The 19,561-nt window shown below is 40.8% G+C and overlaps 1 protein-coding gene across 3 annotated transcripts in view; it reads left to right on the top strand.

The window, feature by feature from the left end:
• The first annotated feature begins 7,339 nt into the window (after nt 1-7,339).
• The window catches only part of kcnab1b (potassium voltage-gated channel subfamily A regulatory beta subunit 1b), a 36,823-nt gene continuing 24,601 nt past the window's right edge, over nt 7,340-19,561 (top strand). The window contains exons 1-2 of one of the 3 annotated variants that reach the window (XM_035954324.2): nt 7,340-7,493; nt 7,669-8,096. In XM_035954324.2, coding sequence (XP_035810217.1) covers nt 7,843-8,096 — 254 coding nt within the window. In that variant the 5' untranslated portion in view covers nt 7,340-7,493; nt 7,669-7,842. Of the gene's footprint in view, nt 7,494-7,668; nt 8,097-13,200; nt 13,651-14,403; nt 14,944-19,561 lie in introns of those variants that run through there. The other 2 variants (XM_055014677.1, XM_023283510.3) reach the window with 2 other exon arrangements.

The raw sequence follows: 19,561 nt of genomic DNA, 5'->3' as shown, positions 1-19,561 counted from the left end.
GCATACTATATGTCCTGGTAGTGTCACTGCTCTTTAGCATATATTCTACAAATGTATTGTAGGAAGATTTTTTTCATTTAATCACTTGTCAGAATGTTTGCTTTGTTACTTGTCTGTCAGTATAGCAGTTCATCTTCTCTCTGTTCACACCATAATTTACATCCACATCATGGAAAACATTCCAGAGAATATAAAAAACAAGACTTATGATGATAAGGAACTAGTATAATAATGAAGGCAAATTAATACAGTTTATCTGCCAAGCAGAATTGCCTCTGTGGTGTCTTGAATCAACTGAGCTTTATTTTATGTTTCTAAATCTACATGTTTGGCTCCATTTTAAGTGTTGTAAGTGGAGAATAAACCATGAAAAAGTTAACAAGCATGCAATTGTGCACATTCAATTTAAGAACACTGCACATGAAACTTGCAATAACCGTTTTTTTTGACCACCTAAGGGCAGCACAAATAAGCTGTGAGGACAACACTGAGACATTATTACCCTTTAAGTTGAAATGTTGGTGCTGAGTAGGAGGTGTGCTGGGGTTTTAGAGTTTTTTCACTGAAAACAGCTGCCAGGTGTATCTGAAAGCAACACTGATAAGAGTGGTGAGTGAGTGCACCCCTTGCAAAATGAATATAAAGAGATACAAATGTCCAGAGGTGAGAGGGAGCAGAGAGGGATTCATTGTACATATATTTTATTATACTGAAGCAACACTAACATGGAATTTTTTATTGTGCTCATGTCTGTTGCAGTTCCATAATATTTGATTATTGATGCTGCTATTTTATGGTTAAGTGCAGCTTGCATAGATTCCTTTAATTTAGAAGTGGGCTAATACAGTCTCCCAAAGATTAAACATGATGTTTGCTTATTCACTAAAATATCCCGCAAACATCAGAAAGGAGAAGAGATTTAGTCTCGAATCTTAATTTAAGATGGACTGAATAAACTATGTAAATATGAGGGATTAAGTAAATATTTAAGAAACTAAATGGACATTGAAATATATGCACTACCATTCAAAAATTTGCATTCACTCAGGCAATTTCATGTTTTTCATGAAAACTCCCACTTTTATTCATGTGCTAACATAATTGCACAAGGGTTTTCTAATCATCAATTAGCCTTTCAACATCATTAGCTAACACAATGTAGCATTAGAACACAGGAGTGATGGTTGCTGGAAATGTTCCTCTGTACCTCTATGGAGATTTTCCATTAAAAATCAGCTGTTTCCAGCTAGAATAGTCATTTACCACATTAACAATGTCTAGACTGTATTTCTGATTCATTTAATGTTATCTTCATTGAAAAAAAATCTGCTTTTCTTTCAAAAACAAGGACATTTCTAAGTGCTCCCAAACTTTTGAACGGTAGTGTATGAAAGACAAATGTATAAACGCAGTGAAGGAGCATGGGGATTTGGCCAGAAGACAAATTAAAGACGAATTGAAATGACTTAATAAGTTAGGTGGTAACTACTCAAAGTGATTTGACTTAATAAAAAGCATCATCATAAACTCATGTTGTGCTTCCTGGCTGGAAAGAAGAAAATTCCACTCCATACTTACATACATTTTTATTGAATGATAAAAATATTTGATAGGAATACAGTTCTGGGGATCCCACATTATCAATTCATTATATGGAACAGATTTTTCATCTTTACTTTTCATTATGTGACTTTAAAAAAAAACAACAAAAAAACCCCCAAAAACTCTGTAAATGAGTTTTGTTCAAGCAACAGGCTTATATTTGCTGGTAATAAGTGTGAGTTTGTGATGTAACTTTTGAAACTGAATCAGATTATAATATTACACTTGTCTTCTCCTTTTATCAAAGCAGCGTTGTGAATGGAAACATAAAAAGCTTTCTTATAAATGTTTGCACAATATCACAGTAACACACTTCAATTAACTTAACAAGCTAGAGATACACTCTTTTCATTTTTTATTTTTGCGTTTTGTTATTTCCTTCTGCTAGTGATGGCATTCATGTCATTCACCACAAAATTGAGCTCCTTTACTATCATAAACCCATTCAAACCAGTTAAAGCACAGCATCACTAAAAGAAAGTGTCTGTTTAGCTAATGAGCTCATATACTGTGTGTGTTCGTACACATCATTATACAGTTTACCTGTTGGAAAAAAACTGTTTGCGTAGACTTTGCTGTAGGTGACTGTGTACTCTGTAAAAAAAAAACATGAAAATGCAGAATAAAGAAATATTTATCCAATTTTGATAATGCATCTGCAATTGTCAGTCTGTAAATATGGCTGTTCTTCCCAATTAGTCCTTCAACGTCCATGAAATAATCCTGACAAGAGAGAAAAACCCGCCTTTGATTGCTTACATCATATGCTGTAATTGGCATTCAGTGCTTCAGATTTTGGTCTCTGGATCAGTGATTGTATCATCACATGGCAAAACCTCCACCGCAGGCAGACAGAGGAGGCGAACAGCAAACACAGCCACTGAGGTCCTCATGTTTGAAACTCTCCTTCACCTCGATCAGCCCATCAGCTGCATGTTCTACTGGATCAGCTGTGCTTTACATACCGCCCCCAGGAGGAAATGCCTTTCCATTTTACAAAAATGTAAAACCTGTTCCTCCTCTTCTTTTTTCTTTGACAACATGGCCTATATATACATATTTTTTAGTCTCATGATCCTTTACAGAAAACATTTTTGCCTCTACATCTATGAATTCTACCTTAAAAACAGCATAAAAGCAAAATAATAATCAAAATTGGACACTGTGAAAGGCAGAACTGCACACGAATACCGATTAATGTTTCGTGCACAGCCTGTACCCCTGCCAGTCTGTGACAGCAGCGTAAACCATTTTCTTGCTATTGACTACAGTGGCATTTTGCTGTGAGTGTCTGATTTTTCGAGCAGCGTTGCTTTGCTGCCTGCGGAAGTCAGATTGTGTACAAGTGTGGATGAGTCACTCTGGTCTTGGAGGGAACAGTGGAGAAAAAGACCTCACATATCCAGCCACTGAAATAGACTAAATGTTCTGCGTCTGCCTCTCACACTGCACACTGAGTGGGAGGACACAGCAGACACAGAGGTGCTCTCAGCTCCCCCACACTCAGCCAACATCAAATCTCCATTTTCACCCCATATACTCGTACGCTCAGGCCCGTGAATGAGCGACGGATGTGCATGTTAGTGGATCTATTTCATGACCGTCTCTTAAAATCTTTAATTTTCCACATGTGTAAAGTACATGAAGTACAAATTTATCAGGTTTTAGTCTCTGCAGGCTTGGTATGGAGATCTAAAACAGATTTGTGTGGTTGGACCTGTCGCAGCTACATCCTCTCTGTCCACTAGAGGGCAGGCAGGTACAAGTAACCAAAAAAGAGGAGGCTATCCAAATGTAACCTCACCTGTAACATAATACCGTGGTGTATATACATGTTCTTTCTACTGATTTATTTGTATTTGAGGATGATTGAGAACTTGTCAGCTATAAATGATCAGCCTTTCATTGACCCTCAACAAATGATGAACAAAAACTCACCAAACGATATATAAATTACAGTTCATAGAAATCTGTGTGCCTCTGAGTATTTTCAAATACAGATCTTAAAGCTACATATCAGTCAGTATATTTTTAAAAAAGTCACTGAGATCCTTAAGATTTATTGTCTGGGAGCCAGGAAGGTCTGACCTAAATTTTGTAGCAATTCATCTGGTTGATGTTGAGATTTTTTTAGAATAAGTCAAAACTCTGACCTGCTGCTGCAGAAAAAATATCAGCAGGTCATCACAGGACTCACCCCTACGGAAACGTGGATAAAGCAACCAAACGTCATGGTCACACACAAAAAAAAGCTAAAAATGTCAACCTCAAAACAAGGGTTCAGTAGGATTCATCCTATGGGTACCATGAATGTCTGAATCAAATCTCACTTCAATCTGTTCAATAGTTGTCGATATTTTTCTGTCAGTGTAACGGTGCTGTACCTTCACATACTGCCATCCATCCAGCAGCTTGTCAGCTACTTGGCTAAAAATAGTAAATGTATACAAGCTGAGTGTTATACAGCAGGAGACACAGCTAGCGCCTCAGAGTGACCCTCCCTGCAGGTTTGCCCACGAACAGAAGCATGATTCAGCCTTCAGTTTATTTATTTTTATTTATTTTGGAGCTCATTTTGTGCTGTCCGTCTTTGGCATGAACTCTTGCAGCACTGCAAAGTGTGGGTTAGCTTATTTTTACCTTGACAAGGCAATCAGAACCAGTGAATTGTGTAAAATGAGACACAGTTTGAATTTGGTGCAAATACATAGGCAGGTGAAAGCATGAGACTAAATTGGCATACACACAATTTTTGTATAGCAAGCACACACATTTACAGATATAACTGGAATTTCAGACAGCTCAGGAACGAAAATAGGTGAAATTATTCCAAAACATAATGGAAGAGTTAACTGACATACGTATGGTCTCATGAGAGCAAGAACGTAAAGTAATGTCTAATGTGTAGACATTAATATATAGCATACTCTGCTAACCAAACTGATGTTGCACATCTCTGAGGCCTGAGAAATTGTTTTTCTTTTTTTAGTTTTATTAGTAAAATCTAATATTCAAGTTATCACTCTGACCTTTAGAACCCCTCAGTGGGTTTGAAAGACAAGTTGTCTTTTAAAAACTGGCACAGCTGTGAAGCCATGAGTGAGTCAGCTGCAACCAACGACTTGACAAAAATTCTGTGACTTTTTTTTTTGCTTAAATGCAAGCTGTGTTTACATGGAGCAGATAAGAGACAAGGATGGAAACTAATTAAAAAGACTGAGAGGGAAATCAAACACACTCGATCCATAAAATACATGCAGCAGGTCTCAAAAATGGCATGCAGTGAAGTAAGTTGTCATTAAGTTATTGGAAGATATATTCAGCTTGATGAAATATCTTTCTAGAGTGCAAAGGACAGTGAAGAAGAGGTTGTAAAAATGCAAGAAGTAGAAAATCTACAGTATGTTTTCTTTCAGCTTTTGCAAAATGAATGATCCAAAAAAACTCATTTTTGTCACTTCATTTTTTGTGATTTCTGACATTATAACTTTGTCATACTGCACAAAAGACATTTCTGAGTTCTCTCTACGTCTAGCCGTGGTTGTGCTGTTTCCTTAGAGGTGCAGGACTTTATATGGCAGTGAGAAATGAGCCCAGTGAGTAAAAATGGACAGAAAAAAACACACCCAGGAACTGCTTGGAGTTCGGAGAGTGAATAAGATTTTGTATTAGTGGGACTATGACTCTTACTAAGAGGCAGCCACTGTAGTGTCGCTGTGCCAGCCCATTCTGTAGCACATAATACAGCTACTGTGGCCACAATCTTGTAAATTTCTTGTAATTATCACATATTAGTGTTGCAAGAATCATAAAAATCAGTGAACTGATTTAGTAAGATAAGTTACCAAGCAATACATATCTAAAATATAGCAGCTATTTAACATTAGCCACCATTAGCTACTGGTCAGACCAGGCCAGTTAGTCTCATAACCAGTGCTATCTTCCCAGCATAGTGTCAGTACTGCAGACCAGTGAACATGCAGCTGAAAACAACTTGATCACCTTGATCACATTCAGCTGAGTAATTATATTTTTGCTGACCACTTTAATATCAGAATTACTACTGAGGATATTTACAACTCTAAATCGGCCATGTTTGATTGGTTTCCACTCTTTAAAGAACTCGTCGTGCAGGGATAGAAATCTACATTAAGGCGCCAGTTGACAAGTTTTTTTTTTTTTGCTTCTACTTTTGATTCTGTAGTAAATGCTGATTGCACAAAGTAATGGCTGTAGAATAATGGCACATCAGTGTTTCAATGGGTTCCCAATGAGCCTCACATTCACAATGCAGTTCTGTCTGCCACCGGGTAGGAAATCTCCCAGGGAAACGAAAGCTCCATTCACATCACAAAAGATGTACACCTGCAATCGCATAACCAGAACAAGAAGAGGATAGAGCTTCAGTTTTCCCCAGTAGGTATCAGTTGTTCCCCCTAGTAGCAGCAAGAGACAAAAAGGAAAAATATCCCCATTGTCAAAGGAGGTGATGTAACTTGAGAAGGTTCAGAACTGTCATTCAGTTTGTGACAAACCCTGCCTACTTATGAATACAACCTGGTGTTTTACTCTGCCTTTATCACTGAGATCAGAGTTTCTACAGGGTGGGCCATAAGTTTCCATACATAGAAAAATGTATAATGTGTATTTTTTTTATGCTTCAGATACCCTAGATGATGCATTTGATGCTATCTTTGGGGGCACTTGAAGGCCATGGTGTATCAGGTGAAGATACGAGACATAAATCATCTCAAGGAACGTATCACCAACGCCATTGCAAGCATAGCTTCAATTGTGCTAATGCAAGTTCATCAACAGTGGAAATCAAGTATTAATATGTGTTTTCGAAACAGTGGTAATCAAATAGAGCACATTGTATAAACAAAAACGTTTGTCCAAAATAAAATGTTTATTTTTCCTATGTATGAAAACCACCCTGTATTTCAAATTGGGAATCTTTTTCTCCTCATAGTTTCTTCTTCTCCTTCTCTGACACCAACCCCTGCTGTAGACACTTGAGTGCGTGAAGAAATGTTCACTATATTATTTCGTTTAAAAGTACGACTACATTGAAGATGCTTCTCTCCTATTTCCTAAGTGGTGTTGAATGTTTCATGCCCTGCATTGTGGGTAGTTGTGAGATTCTGAGGAAAACAAACGGCAATCTGGACTTTGCAAAAGTACCGCCAGTAGTAATACCACCTGGAAACACTAGAGGGAAAGAGTTGCTAAATTCTCTGTTGCTGCAATGTGCAAATTCTGTCTCCCCCTGCTGGCAATAAGAATAACTATGCAAAATGTTCCGATAAAAACATCAGAACACCACAAAGCATCGACACTGGTGCACCAGCCTGGGAAATTTGCCACAGAAAGCAGATTAAAACTCAAGAATCTTGCTAAAGACAGAAGAAATTTCCTTGGCTCTCATTTAGGACTATCAAGCATTTTGTTGAGTTGTTTGGAGAGAGTGACAAAGAACATAATGGATGTTTATTTATATGTAAAAGTTCATTCTAGCCTTTAGTTTCTCTATTCTATGTGATGTCTTCTTTGAAAAAGATGCTGATATTTCTGAGTTCACAATGCATCTCCATCTTCAAATACCTGCACTTGAGTTTCTGTCACCTTTTAGTAACTTGCTTAAGGACATGTTTGCAGAGCTGACTGGATGGATCAGGTTGTGTCCTCAGTTGTACCTTGAATTGCCTCTCTATGCAACAGATGTATCAAGGAGATATTTTTGACGAGCGGACGGAAATATCCTTGTCGGCTTTGTCCAGCTCACCTCACAGACAAGCAGGCTTCTCTCTCTGGAGCCACCAGGAGCTCAAACAAAAGCTGCCCGAGTCTTTTAATTTGACAGTCGTCTAAGAATAAAGTTGACATCACAGGTATGGCACACAGGAATGGCTGCTTCTCTGTTGTCTTCTGTTGTGCAATTTTTATTTATGTGCTTCTATGTCTGATTGTCCGTCTGTGTTGGCTCTTACGCACATGTGTATTTTGTTTGATACATCTGTGGAAACCTTGTTGGGGTGTTACTCTAAATCACTCTCTTATCCCCAGGCATGACTGTTCAGCAAACAAATATGGATATCCTCTGCTGTCCTGCATGACCGGCATTGTGTTGTACTTACATGGAGACGCAAGCAACAATGAACTGCTAAATATATATTTAAAGAGATTTGCTAACAAAAGAAAGCCTCCCATCCGCCTGTGTGAGACACGACCGATCTAGACATGTATCTCAAGGCGGCCTGCAGCGAGATCCCAGTGTCCAGGCAGAGAGGGGGGCTGAGGCTGGATCGCTGCCCCAGTTCTACCCAGCAGAGGCAGCGGGAAGGAAGCCGCTCGCAGCCCTCAAGCCCCACCAGTTGTCTTCCAGGAAGTTTTGAAGCCATCAGACTTCAAGGGCAGACGAGTGTGGACGAGCTCCATGCACACAGACTTTTATTTCAGGCATCTCCTCGACCTTGTGCCAGCATGGTCTACAGGTAGGATTATCGCGTTCTGTCAAAGGATGCATGCACTTTAAATAGGTGCAGTATCACTTTTCATGGTCCTTTGCAGTGACAAAGAGCTCGTAAAAAGAAAAATACAGCACACAGCAGGTTTTGCTTACAATAAATTTGGGTTAACATATTGATCATGCACTTTTTATTTAATCTGCTCAAGTCATTGTGAACTATCTGCTCCCAGACAGGGTAAACACCAGTCTTTTGTGAATTCTCTCCAAATTCCTATCATTTATAAACCAATGAAAGTAAGGATTAAAGATAAATTTTTCTCAGCAGGGTCCCTGTCCTGTTAAATACCAAATGCTTTCATCACTTCCTGATAAGAAAGAGTCCTCCTTCTCACAGCGAGATCCAGCACTAATTCCCCTCCGTAATTAGACTTGACGTTTAAGGCACATGAGGCCACCATCAGAAGAACTGCTCTGTCCTCAGTGGCTTCGGTGGGTTTCAGGACTGTGGAGAGGAGGAGGGATATGAGTAAGAAATAAAGAAGGGCTGATATTTGAGTTTTTTGTCATAGCAGATCGAGAATAAAGTTTCTTGTGTCAGGAATGTGACATTTTTTGTTTTCTGTTGAAAAACTGGAAGTACAAGTGGCTGGGCTGATGTGATTTGCATGTCCGCAAGCTAAATACGAAGCAAATTCAATGAGACTGTTGTTCTAACTTAGCATATTAAGTGGAAATAGGGTGGCTGTGTCAGATTTTTTGTTTTGTTTTGTGCACAAAGAAGATAACTTTGTGTGTGCTAGATGTGCTTCAGAGGTGGATTTTAGGTTTGGAGTTAGAAAAACTGTTCCCTCCTTCGTGCTATGCTAAGTTAGCTGGCTGTCTCTCTTGTCGGTTCATACTCGGAAAACAGATCAAATACTGTGTAGAAAACATGGACATAGCTGCCTGACCTGAATAGTGAAGCCAATGTGGAAGTAACTTGCATTCTTTCAATCAGCCAGCAGGGGGCGACTCATCTGGTTGCAAAAAGTCAGATTGCACAGAAGTCTATGAGAAAATTAATTCACTTCTCCTTTGATTTATAACCACAGCAAACAGTTTTTGAAGAATTTGATGGACTTAATCACAAGTTTCATGTCCCCTTTAATACAACACGGTGTTTATTTGGTAATCTATGGTCCCTTTTAGTCTAAAATAGACTGGCTACCTCGTGAAGTTGCTACTATATCATTGTATGCAGCTTCCTGGAATTTTTTGTAGTCAGATCCACTGCTTGCTCATCACATCCAGTTTTAAAAATCAAACATGACAACAGCCAAATTCCAAACTTGAGGGTTCAAAGCGATACTCCACGAATCAGTGGGTGCCGTCACGGTGGATACATCCATCTTATATACAATCTATAGTACAGGCACAGAAGTGGGTTCAGTCTTCTCATCTAAAACAAAATGTATTTGGGAAAATGGAGAATTCTTGCTGAAACAGACTATATTCAAATTTTCTTGTCCATGTATGTATTAAACACGACACACATCATTTATTATTTGGCTTTGGAAGTTCTAGTAGGTGGGCTTGTCACCTTTTAGTAGATCCAGGGCAGCTGTTTCCTTGTTCCTAGTCTTTTTTATCTAAGCAAAGCTAACTGGTTCTTCAGATTTAGTCTACAGACCTGTGAGTGGTGTCTTAGCAGGAAAATGAAACTCTGTCTTTAATGGTAACTCCACCCTATACTGCAGTTGCTGATAACAAATAAAAATAGTTAGATTGCCTTGCCAAAATGTTATTTCTACATTTCACACAACACTTCTAAAACTGCATCCTCTGTGCATCGTTAGCATGTTTTACTATGAAAAAAATGAACGTAATCCATCACCCAACACCTTTAGGAAGAGATGTTACCCTATACTATAAAATAATTTAAAAATAATAATAATAATAATAATAATAATAATAATAATAATAATAATAATAATAATAATTTCAGAGAGTTATTTTACATGTTTGAAATGTACAAATGTATTGATAAAATTGCAAAAACAGACAGTCAATTTATATGTTTAATGTTAAAGACCCACAAATTATGCCCATGTAAAATTAAAGCTAGAAAATGCAATTTAATTGGGAAAAATTACGGAATTTAATGAAATGGCTATTTTACAGTATTTTGTTAGCACTCCAACTGAAGGAAACGCACCACCATTTTTTTTTAAAGTTTTTTTTTTTAATCACAGTGTACACAAATGTTGTTTCACTAAAACTCCATAGTGTATTTGTGTGTTTGTTCTGAGGCTGACATTCTACAGGTACACAAACCTTTAATAAATACCGAGTCTATGAACCGCAGAGTGCTTCACTATTACAAATAAATGGCCCTGCATTCGCTTTTCAACATCCCTCAATATCCCCCTATGAGGCCTTTTGCCCGCTGGGCAGAGACATAAGGTCAGTGGACATCTGTATGAGTGCACATAATAAAGATGTCAGCATTTGTCAATGTCTCCACATGCAGTGAATTCAAACTGGGATGATGTTGTGGCAGAAGCCGGCCTGATAATGATGCAGATGATAATAATGGCTAATGTCATAATGGTAAGTGGTGAAAATGACGATAGTAGTAACAGTAATGAGGATGCCGTGGTGGGATTGCTCTGATGCTGTGGATGGAGGAGGGTTCGGCTCTGAATCATAATGCTGCCTTTTCAGTCAAAACCGCATGCCAGACTCAGAGTCAAGCTTCTTGATCAGTAATTCGTGTATGTTTTCTGGCCCGGAGTGAAATTCGTGGTGCTTAATAACTGTGTCTATTATGTCTACACAGAGCCAGTGCCACCCTATTAGGGCAGATTAATCTACCAATGCTCCCTCTGTGGTGTTGTACGCACAATGCATCACAATGACTTGCACTCCTGGTCTAATCTGCAGCACAGAGGAAAGACTATGGACTTGGAGTGAGGAGGAGAGCTGTGGAAATGGTGATTTAGAGTGAAGAGAAGGAAAAAGGGGGAAAAGAGAAGGGAGAAAACAGATGGCCAAAAGATGTGAGCAAAATGGGGAATGGAGAGAAAAATACATAGAGAAAGACGTAGTGATGGAGCAGAGAGAGATGGGACTGCTGCGACACTGACGTCATAGGCTGCTTGGAAAGATTTCCCCCCTTATTGTCTCTCATTTTCTCAACAGGAGGTTTGCGCTGATAAAGAAAACTATCTATTAGACACTGAATAGCCTTTTGAACTTGGGAGTAAAACGTGGATCACAAAAATTTGTTAGTGGAGCAGCAGACTGTTTACAAGGCTGTAATTATGTGACACAGAATCTGATGTTACTCTGGGCTGTATCTGTGTGGATATTATGGGGACAGAAAATCACTGCTCTCACGATAAGTAGATGCAGTATTTGAGTGAACCGCAGGCAGTGCGATCAAGCTATGCTGACAGATGTTCCAAACGGCTGGAAATCCAGAGTTAGGTTACTGTAAAGGAGGATTTATCAGTGTCCTCGATGCAGCATCAAGGTTGCTCATCTCAACATATGCACACTCACCGTATGGAGGTTTGTGTCTTAGCAACAAAGTTTCCGAACTCTATTCTAGATTCTTACTGGAGCAATTAAAACCGAGTGATATGCCGCAGGGTAACGGTATTATCGACCACTGGGGATTCCAGCAGGGATTGTAACAGTTCTAGTTGACGCTTTTGACTGACACACTTTTAAATGGGATCAACAGGGAGGAAACGGAAGCCTTGGAGGTGCTGGTGACATTACAGTGGTGTTTGCAGCTTCATCCGACAGCACACTCCCCTCTCCAGAGCAATGAGGAACAACATGATCAAGCCAGAACGAGGGGGTTTGCCGGGGGGATGTGGAAGATGTAGAAGTGGCAGCACATCAGCAGCTTCTTTCAGTCGTTGGAAAAGGTTGCATGATTTAAAGGAGACACTCCTCTAATCTTCAAGATCAGTTTACCCTTGATGTGGAAGCAAACAGTTGTACAATGTTTTATGAGGCCCTGGAGGAAGTTTTCCACAGTCTGCAAAAAAATACCCTTGCTGATGTCTCCGGAGTTCTTTCCGCTTGGGCTTTGAGACTTCAAATCCATAACAGAAAGTGTGTGCTGAGAGTAGGGGGCAGGAGTTTGGATGATGTAGCATTTTAACAAGCGTGTTTTTGACAAATGATGCCATCAAGTTGCATTTTGGGAGTGGTTAGATCCAGATTTTTTACATCATGACCTATATGAACGACAAATTAAGATATCTTGACCTCATTTTGATCATTGTAACAGTTGTATTGGCTTGAAAAGACCATTTTTGGACTGGAGTCTGTAGCGTTCCTGTAATTTATATGCAATTCAATGGAAAATGAAATGACACACTGCATGAAACAATACAGAACAGCTTATAGAGTGTATGAAAATCTTATCTCTCACACTGAACAACCTCCAAACTGCTCCTACTGACCTAGTAGCTGTCACCGACATTAAAAACGTCAGCGTCCTCCTGAACTGACTTTTACAAGTGTCTACTGTGATCAAACGCAATCACAACAATCTAAATAAAGCTGTGTTGGCCTCGAGGTTTGTCGGGGAATTCAATGAACCGTGAAACCCTGCATTGTCACATTACTGCTCAGTGGGGGAGGAAAGTAAGACGCCGCTGTGCTTGAACACTGATTTATGCTTTATTTCACTGTAGCAGCTCAATCGGCCTGCGTTTAACATCTACTCTGACAAGTCGGTGCAACAGTAGGTCTCTCTTTACAAGACTTGTTAGGAAGCTTATGTGCTGTTATTGTATTTTTACAGGTCATAGACTGGATGTGAGTGTTAATTACACGATCAGAAAGGTAACAGCGCCGTAAAGAGCAATGTAACAGAAAGTGGGGGTAGCAAGTAAAATGAACCGCATCCCTGTGACTTCACATGTAGGTTACTGTGATCAACCAGCCTTCGCCACCTTTACATCCTGCCAGAGGTGGATTTTTTTTCCTTCAGTAAATTACCTCACATACATGAAGTCGCATTAACTCAGCCTGGTTTCCATTCAGAACCTGCCTATCTCTCTCCCCCTCTCCTCTCTCTCTCTCTCTCTCTCTCTCTCTAAGTGTGTGGCGCCATAGTGAAAAACGCTGCAGTTCTTTCAGCCAGTCAGTCAGAGCCAGTAGCCTCTACTCTCATTCTCCCTCATTCAGCGACTGGCTCAGTCTCTCCCTCTACGCTCAACACGCTGCTCCTCGCCTCCTCACTGCATCTGTCCTCCTCTCCCTAAAGTGAGGGACCATGCATCCTCCTTTCTCCTCCTCCTCCTCTCTGCTTGTCCATTACCATTCCAGGGTCCCTTTATCAAACAGAGCCTTCTTGCTGCAAAGCCGAGGACCATAAAAGCCCCGCTCGAGGACTTTGGAGACGGGACAAGGCTATCTGCCGGGGTCTGAAGACAGCTGTGGGAAACGTCTGTTGGGATGCAGATTTTGACTTTGCGGGACCTCGGCTGTCTGTTTAACGCCGCTTGATCCCTCTCAAAGTTGCAGGAGAGGACACATCAATCAAGACACTGCCTGACTCTGGCAGCTCACCGAGTGTAAGAACACTTGTACCAATTAAGATTTGGTTTGTGTGTGTGTTAGTGTGCTGTAAGCGGAGGAAAATGCAGCTTTTTTTGCCAGAAAACATTTGTGCATGCGCAAGTCTAAAGGGTTCTTTGAAAGCATGACCTTATTCCTTTAAAAAACACATGACAGGAATGTGTCTGTGATCATGTGTCGGAAGCACAGTGTGGTGCTGCAGCGTTTCTCTCCACACTCCAGGTGTTTGACTACAAGGCTTAGCCACGGCTGGAGGGCGAGCAAGACTCCCCAGACACCCGCAACTCCAGGCAGCCTGACAAAACCTTGTACGCCCTCAGGAGATAAAACAAAAAAAGGCATCAGAGATAGACTTTGTAAAGACAAATAGACTCATCAGAAAGCAAGGCTTAAGTTGAAAAAGTGGAAAATGCATGTGAAGGAAATAAAACAGGACATATGCAGAAGAAGAGAAATAAGATAGAAAGATGAAAAACTAGGGCAGAATTTTGCTCACTCCACACAATGCCACGTCGAAGGAGCTTAGAGATGTGAGCAGGAGGCGTTAAACTGGGGATAACAGCGCAGAAAAAGACAACATAAAGAGGTTCCGCAGGTTTTTCTTAGATCAGTACTTCTTATTTTTTGCAGGATATCTTTTTCCTCTTCTAGTCAAGTGCTCTTCTCAGTTGGACGACTTTTTAAGTGACTCACCCCGTGCCTCTTCTTCATCCTTCTCCCTTCATATCCAACCCCTCTCATATTTTCAGGTGGATCCATCAGGACGTCCGTCTCAGCTCCTCACACTCTGACCAGGACCGCAACACTGATATGTCAGATTCGTCTCTCTCAGAAAAAAAACCCAACAAAAAACTGAAAAATCTCATGCTCCCATCATTCCCTCCTGTGATTTCCATATGAGATTCAGCAGCACCAGGCAGAACTGGCCTGGGCCGCTGACTTTTAACTTCACATAACAACCACGAGGACAAATTTAAGTTCTACAGACAGAACAAAAAGACTTTCAAGCACTTTAGGGATACAAACAAAGCCTTGTTTGTCTGGGCGCAGCCTTAGTGGCCTTTTCTAACAGCCATGCAGGTGTCCTTTGCATGTACGGACCACGGGCTGAAGGCCCCGCGTAACGGCGAGCACAGCAAGCAGAACGCCACCAGTCCCAACACAGCCAGCCAGGCCCGCGCTCGCTTCCGCACCGTGGCCCTGATCGCTCGCAGCCTGGGCTCCTTCACCCACCGCTACCACCACAACCTCAAGGAGTCCACAGCCAAGCTCACCGGCATGAAGTACCGGTACGTAGACTGATGCTGCTGGAGGCTGTGTGAGAGAGGAGAGTGAGGAAGGAGGAGGATAGTTCATTCAGTTTAGTTTTCTCCCTTCTGTAAAGTGTGTGCTGTGAAAAAAAAAAAAAAAAAAACTTGCCACGGTTCAGATTGTGAGGAATCTGAAAGAAAACACAATATGATAATGGAGAAAATGGTTGAAAGATCCATAAGCAGTGACAGGTGATGAGTGGGATGATGTGTGTGTGTGTGTGTGTGTGTGTGTGTGTGTGTGTGTGTGTGTGTGACTGTATCTGCGTGTTTGTGTCAAGACAGACACAAAGAGATAGACTTCCTTTTTTTCTGCGCTTCGGATTTATTGGCAGCTATTATGCCACAATTAGTGGCGTCTGCAGCAAACAGCAGTTTGTGTTGTTTAGATCGTTTCAGACAAGAGCATGTGAATTTAATTGCTCGCTTCAAATTGCTTCCTGCAATTTGAAGAGGCAGGTAAGACATTTTAGTGCAGTAATGACAGATAAAAGTGCCGTAAAGATAAAGTTCTTCAAGCAAAACAAAAAAAGTTATATTGAAAGATTTTATTTTAAGCGTATTGGTTTTGAAGATGTTGTCAAGGTGTGACCACAAGGGTTCCTGCAAAAATGAAATGGCTAAAACAGAATAATTACAGGCACAAATACAGAATATAATACAGAATGCACTATCATTTGGTGAATGAAATACAAAGGCATGACCATACACCATTTGAATGCACTCTCATCAGTGTATACAATAAAGACAAGCATACAAATCTGTTGCTCTGAAAGTGTAGCTGATCTGAACATCTGCGGCAGATGTTTGTAGTAACAAAATTAAAATGAGTTTAGGAGTTTGGTGGTGAATGTGGCTGCACAAAACATGCTGCAATAAAGAACAAATAGGTCTAGTAGTTCAAAACTTTCACTGACAACGTGGGTTTTAATTGAGTCAATGAGGATGACCCAGAAAAAGAAAACTATCATGAGTGAAATATGTAACAGATGTTGTGGCGAAGTGCCCTCAGGATTCATTCTGTGCATTTGTATCGATGCTTGGTTTCATCTCTAAGGCGTCAGAGTCTGACTGCGCCGCACACAGTTTCTCAATAGGCATCCGCAGCCATACAGTACATTCTGGAGAGTGTGACAGTAAAGCTGAGCCTCTGCCGGGCGGTGAAGCTCTTCATGTGTGTCGTGTGGGAGCTGTAACAAGGCTGGGCCAAGTAAACAATGCTCTCTTATCTCAGTGAGTGGGCTCTTAACCCAGACCGCAGGAGCAAAATAGTAGCTTTCACCTCGCACTGTTCACTCACTGGAGAGGGTGACATCATAGTTTACAGTGTCAGGATCATGAGAGACGGAGAGGAGAGGATGGTGCGAAGGGATGGAGTCGGGATAAGAAGGAAAAGATGAACGAAAGAACTAACAATGATACAGAAAATTGGGGCACACGGGTCAGTTCACAGAAAAGAGGCAATTAGCAGAATACGAGCAGACTGGATGCGGAGCAGCTAAATGTGATAAGTGTCTGCTTGTCACACAATCTCATCTCGTTTCCATAACAACATTGAAATGGGCAACTTCAATCTGCTCTCGGCGCTAAACATGCCTGGTGACTCCATTGTGTGAAGTGGTTCACCATTTAGAATTTTTTTTTTCTTTCTATGAAGCATGTAAAATGGATTTTTGAAATTCTATTGCCTTTTTCATCACCGTTATCTCGCCTTCACAAAACCAATAAGACAACAGAGAAGCCACAATCTGATCATTCTTGTAGCTCCTTGAAAAAACAGGTGGAAGATGTTTGCAGTAAAGCTTCCTCCAAGCCCTCAGCAAATCCCCTAGAAGCAAATATTGGATGAAAAATCTCATCTCTCACGTCCCCTCGCTGCTCCCTGTATGTCCGATATTTTCTGTTTCTCTCTTTCCAAATCTCTGACCCAAAGCTGCTCAGTTGATACTTGTCTTACTTCAGATGCCATCTGACAGGGAATCTCTTTGTCTTGAAGTGAAGCCAAGTCCATGACTAAATCTGTGTTGCGCAAATTCTTTGAAGTTACCTCCGTGTGATGACAAATTACGCAGAGAATTTTCCTAAAGATGATAGCATGTGCAATTGTGGGCGTGCGCATTGGCACATCGCATTACACACTTGAGTGCATGTATGTTCATTTGATGTGCGTGGCACTGACGCTCCACACTGGGAACATCTGAAGGCATAGCAAGTTGAAGCAGAACAAGTAGTGTGCAGAGCAAGCGAGCATAAACTAATAATACCGCCACCCCCAGCATTTTAGTTGTCATGGGGATCCAAAAATAGTGTGGTTCTAATTGTAGCGTCCCCCGGTTGCAACCTTTCAAGGCTGTGTGACCTGTTCTCCCTTTAAAAATGATATACAACCCAAAAAACAGCACCCATGCCGGCCAAAAATATGTGATGTAATAAAACATGCTGTTGTTGCTGGCTTCAGAAGTTGCGCAGATCATTTCTGGTTCCGAGTAGGGAAGCTTCTGGTTGCCTGGATTGAAGTTCATAACGGTCATTAGGCAGCAAAAGGCCTTTTGACAGTCCAGGAGGTTTGGGGAAGGTTCCGCTTGGTTGGTTCAGAGCTGCGCTGCAGATGGGCATGCAAAAACCCCGTCTGTTGGTTCCTTCGGATGCAGGCTTATCAGTGGCGGGCAGAGAGAGGCATCCTCGGCCGTCGGTACTTACATCAGTGCCGACAGTGGGAGTGATGCATAAAGCAGCCATGTGAGGTGTTTTTTGTGTGCATGGAAAAGCCAGAAAATGTGGTTCATTGAGGTCATTTCAAGGCATTCCACGCTTTGTTTTGTCACACAGTTGAGGTGAGTGAAAGTTCTGCTGAAACTGTTAGGAGTCTGCTCCATTTGTAAGAGTGAAGCAGCCTCAGAGCGAGTGTCATTCTTGCATTAATGGATGCATCTGCTCTGCCTCCAGCTTGATCGTTTTAATTAAAACTTTTCCTCTTTTGAACCCCTCGATTTAATGAACCAGTGGGCTAGCAGACCTCACAGCAAAAACACTGGTGTGAGGGAGTTTCGCTTAACACCATCATTTCTCCTGCTTCACCTAAATCATTAATAGCTGAGGGGTTTATCTCTTCTACTCAGATTGCAAAAGTCGAAAGCTTAAAAATTACTGATGCCGTACATTACATCACTGTCAGAGCCAGAAACTACTTTTCTTGTTACTGTATGTTAATCAACTCTGTCAAGGACATATTATCGCATTCACTGCAAGCTCTTTTTACATAACAAGAAACAAGTCAGCAAGAAATTCTTCTGTGCACCGTCCAAACATTAAAGGTCCCATACTGTGCCACTTTTCGACAAATTAATCAAAGTCTCTCTACAGTGCGTTTTTCAGTTTTTCAACACAAATTACTGCAAAAAAAAGGTACATTTCGCTACAACCGTGAGAGTGCTGCTTTTAGGGATATTCGAAACATTTTGCTCTGGAATCTAATAAGCAGCTGCTGTTACCACCCCCTTCAGGAAGAAAACTCTCTCTGTGTCTGTTTTCTGACAGCCAAAGCTGGGTTGAGGATGGCAGAGAAAAATGTTTTCTTACTTTAACAACTTTTATTTTCCACCTCCACATTTATAACAAGGACAAAACACAATAAAAATGGTTTTTAAAATATGGGACCTTTAAGTGAGCATTAACAAGATGCATGGATGCTGCAATATGCCATTTTTAGGATTGATGGAACCACTTCCTCTGTCTGCTTGACCACAGATGATATTCTGTTGTTGTGGCTACACCATAGATCACTATTTATTTAGTTGTTGCTGTTGGTGTGTTTCGAGGTGAAGCTTGGGTTTGTGTGTAGGTGTGTTTGCGTGCGCTTGACTTCATGCATGTGTGCACTCGTGGAGCCCATCACACTGCTTTTGCTCAGAGACATGCTGTTTCTGTGTCCTTCCACACTCTGAGCTGTTGTTGTTGTTCTTGCCCAGTTTTTCATCAAAACGTCTCCATCAACCTTCAATAAAATAAATGCATTTCATGTTCCAACATCGTTTACTTCAGTGCTGGTCTCAGCCGTTCCGCTGTGATGTGTAGATCTAATAATATGAGCCAGGGTGTTGCACAACAGGAGCCCTGCAGCTGAAGCTCCACTCAGCCTAAAGACCAAACAAGCCCCTGAGGAACAGAACCACACAACTAAAAAGCCTGGAAGTTTGCATGGACTTAGTGCAGTTTAATTAAAGGTCACAGCTAAAGTGGTTTCCTGTAAGCATAAGGGTTTTATTAAAGTGCAGCCTTGCAAATGCAGTTTTCGCTTTGTCTTTTGAAGTGGCTTCCATAAACAGACTGTAATCACAAAGATAATTGGAAGTGATAAAACACAAAGAAAGCCCTGCTGCATGTGTATAATCCTAAATGAACAGAGTTACTGTAAATTGCAAAACAATGCTTGTTGGTTGAGCCAACAAACCTAATAATGTGATAGGATCAATCTGAGCATTGTTTTTTCCCATCTTTACTCTTATTATACACTTCAAACGTCACATACCGATCAAACAAAAAATACTTTACAATATATTTTCTGTTACTGTAATTAAACCATAGCGAGTTAGGGGTT

Source organism: Amphiprion ocellaris, chromosome 10 (assembly GCF_022539595.1).
Source record: "Amphiprion ocellaris isolate individual 3 ecotype Okinawa chromosome 10, ASM2253959v1, whole genome shotgun sequence".
Taxonomy (NCBI): Eukaryota; Metazoa; Chordata; class Actinopteri; family Pomacentridae; genus Amphiprion; species Amphiprion ocellaris.
Note: the sequence above shows the minus strand (reverse complement) of the source record. Positions and strands in the feature narration are given on the sequence as shown.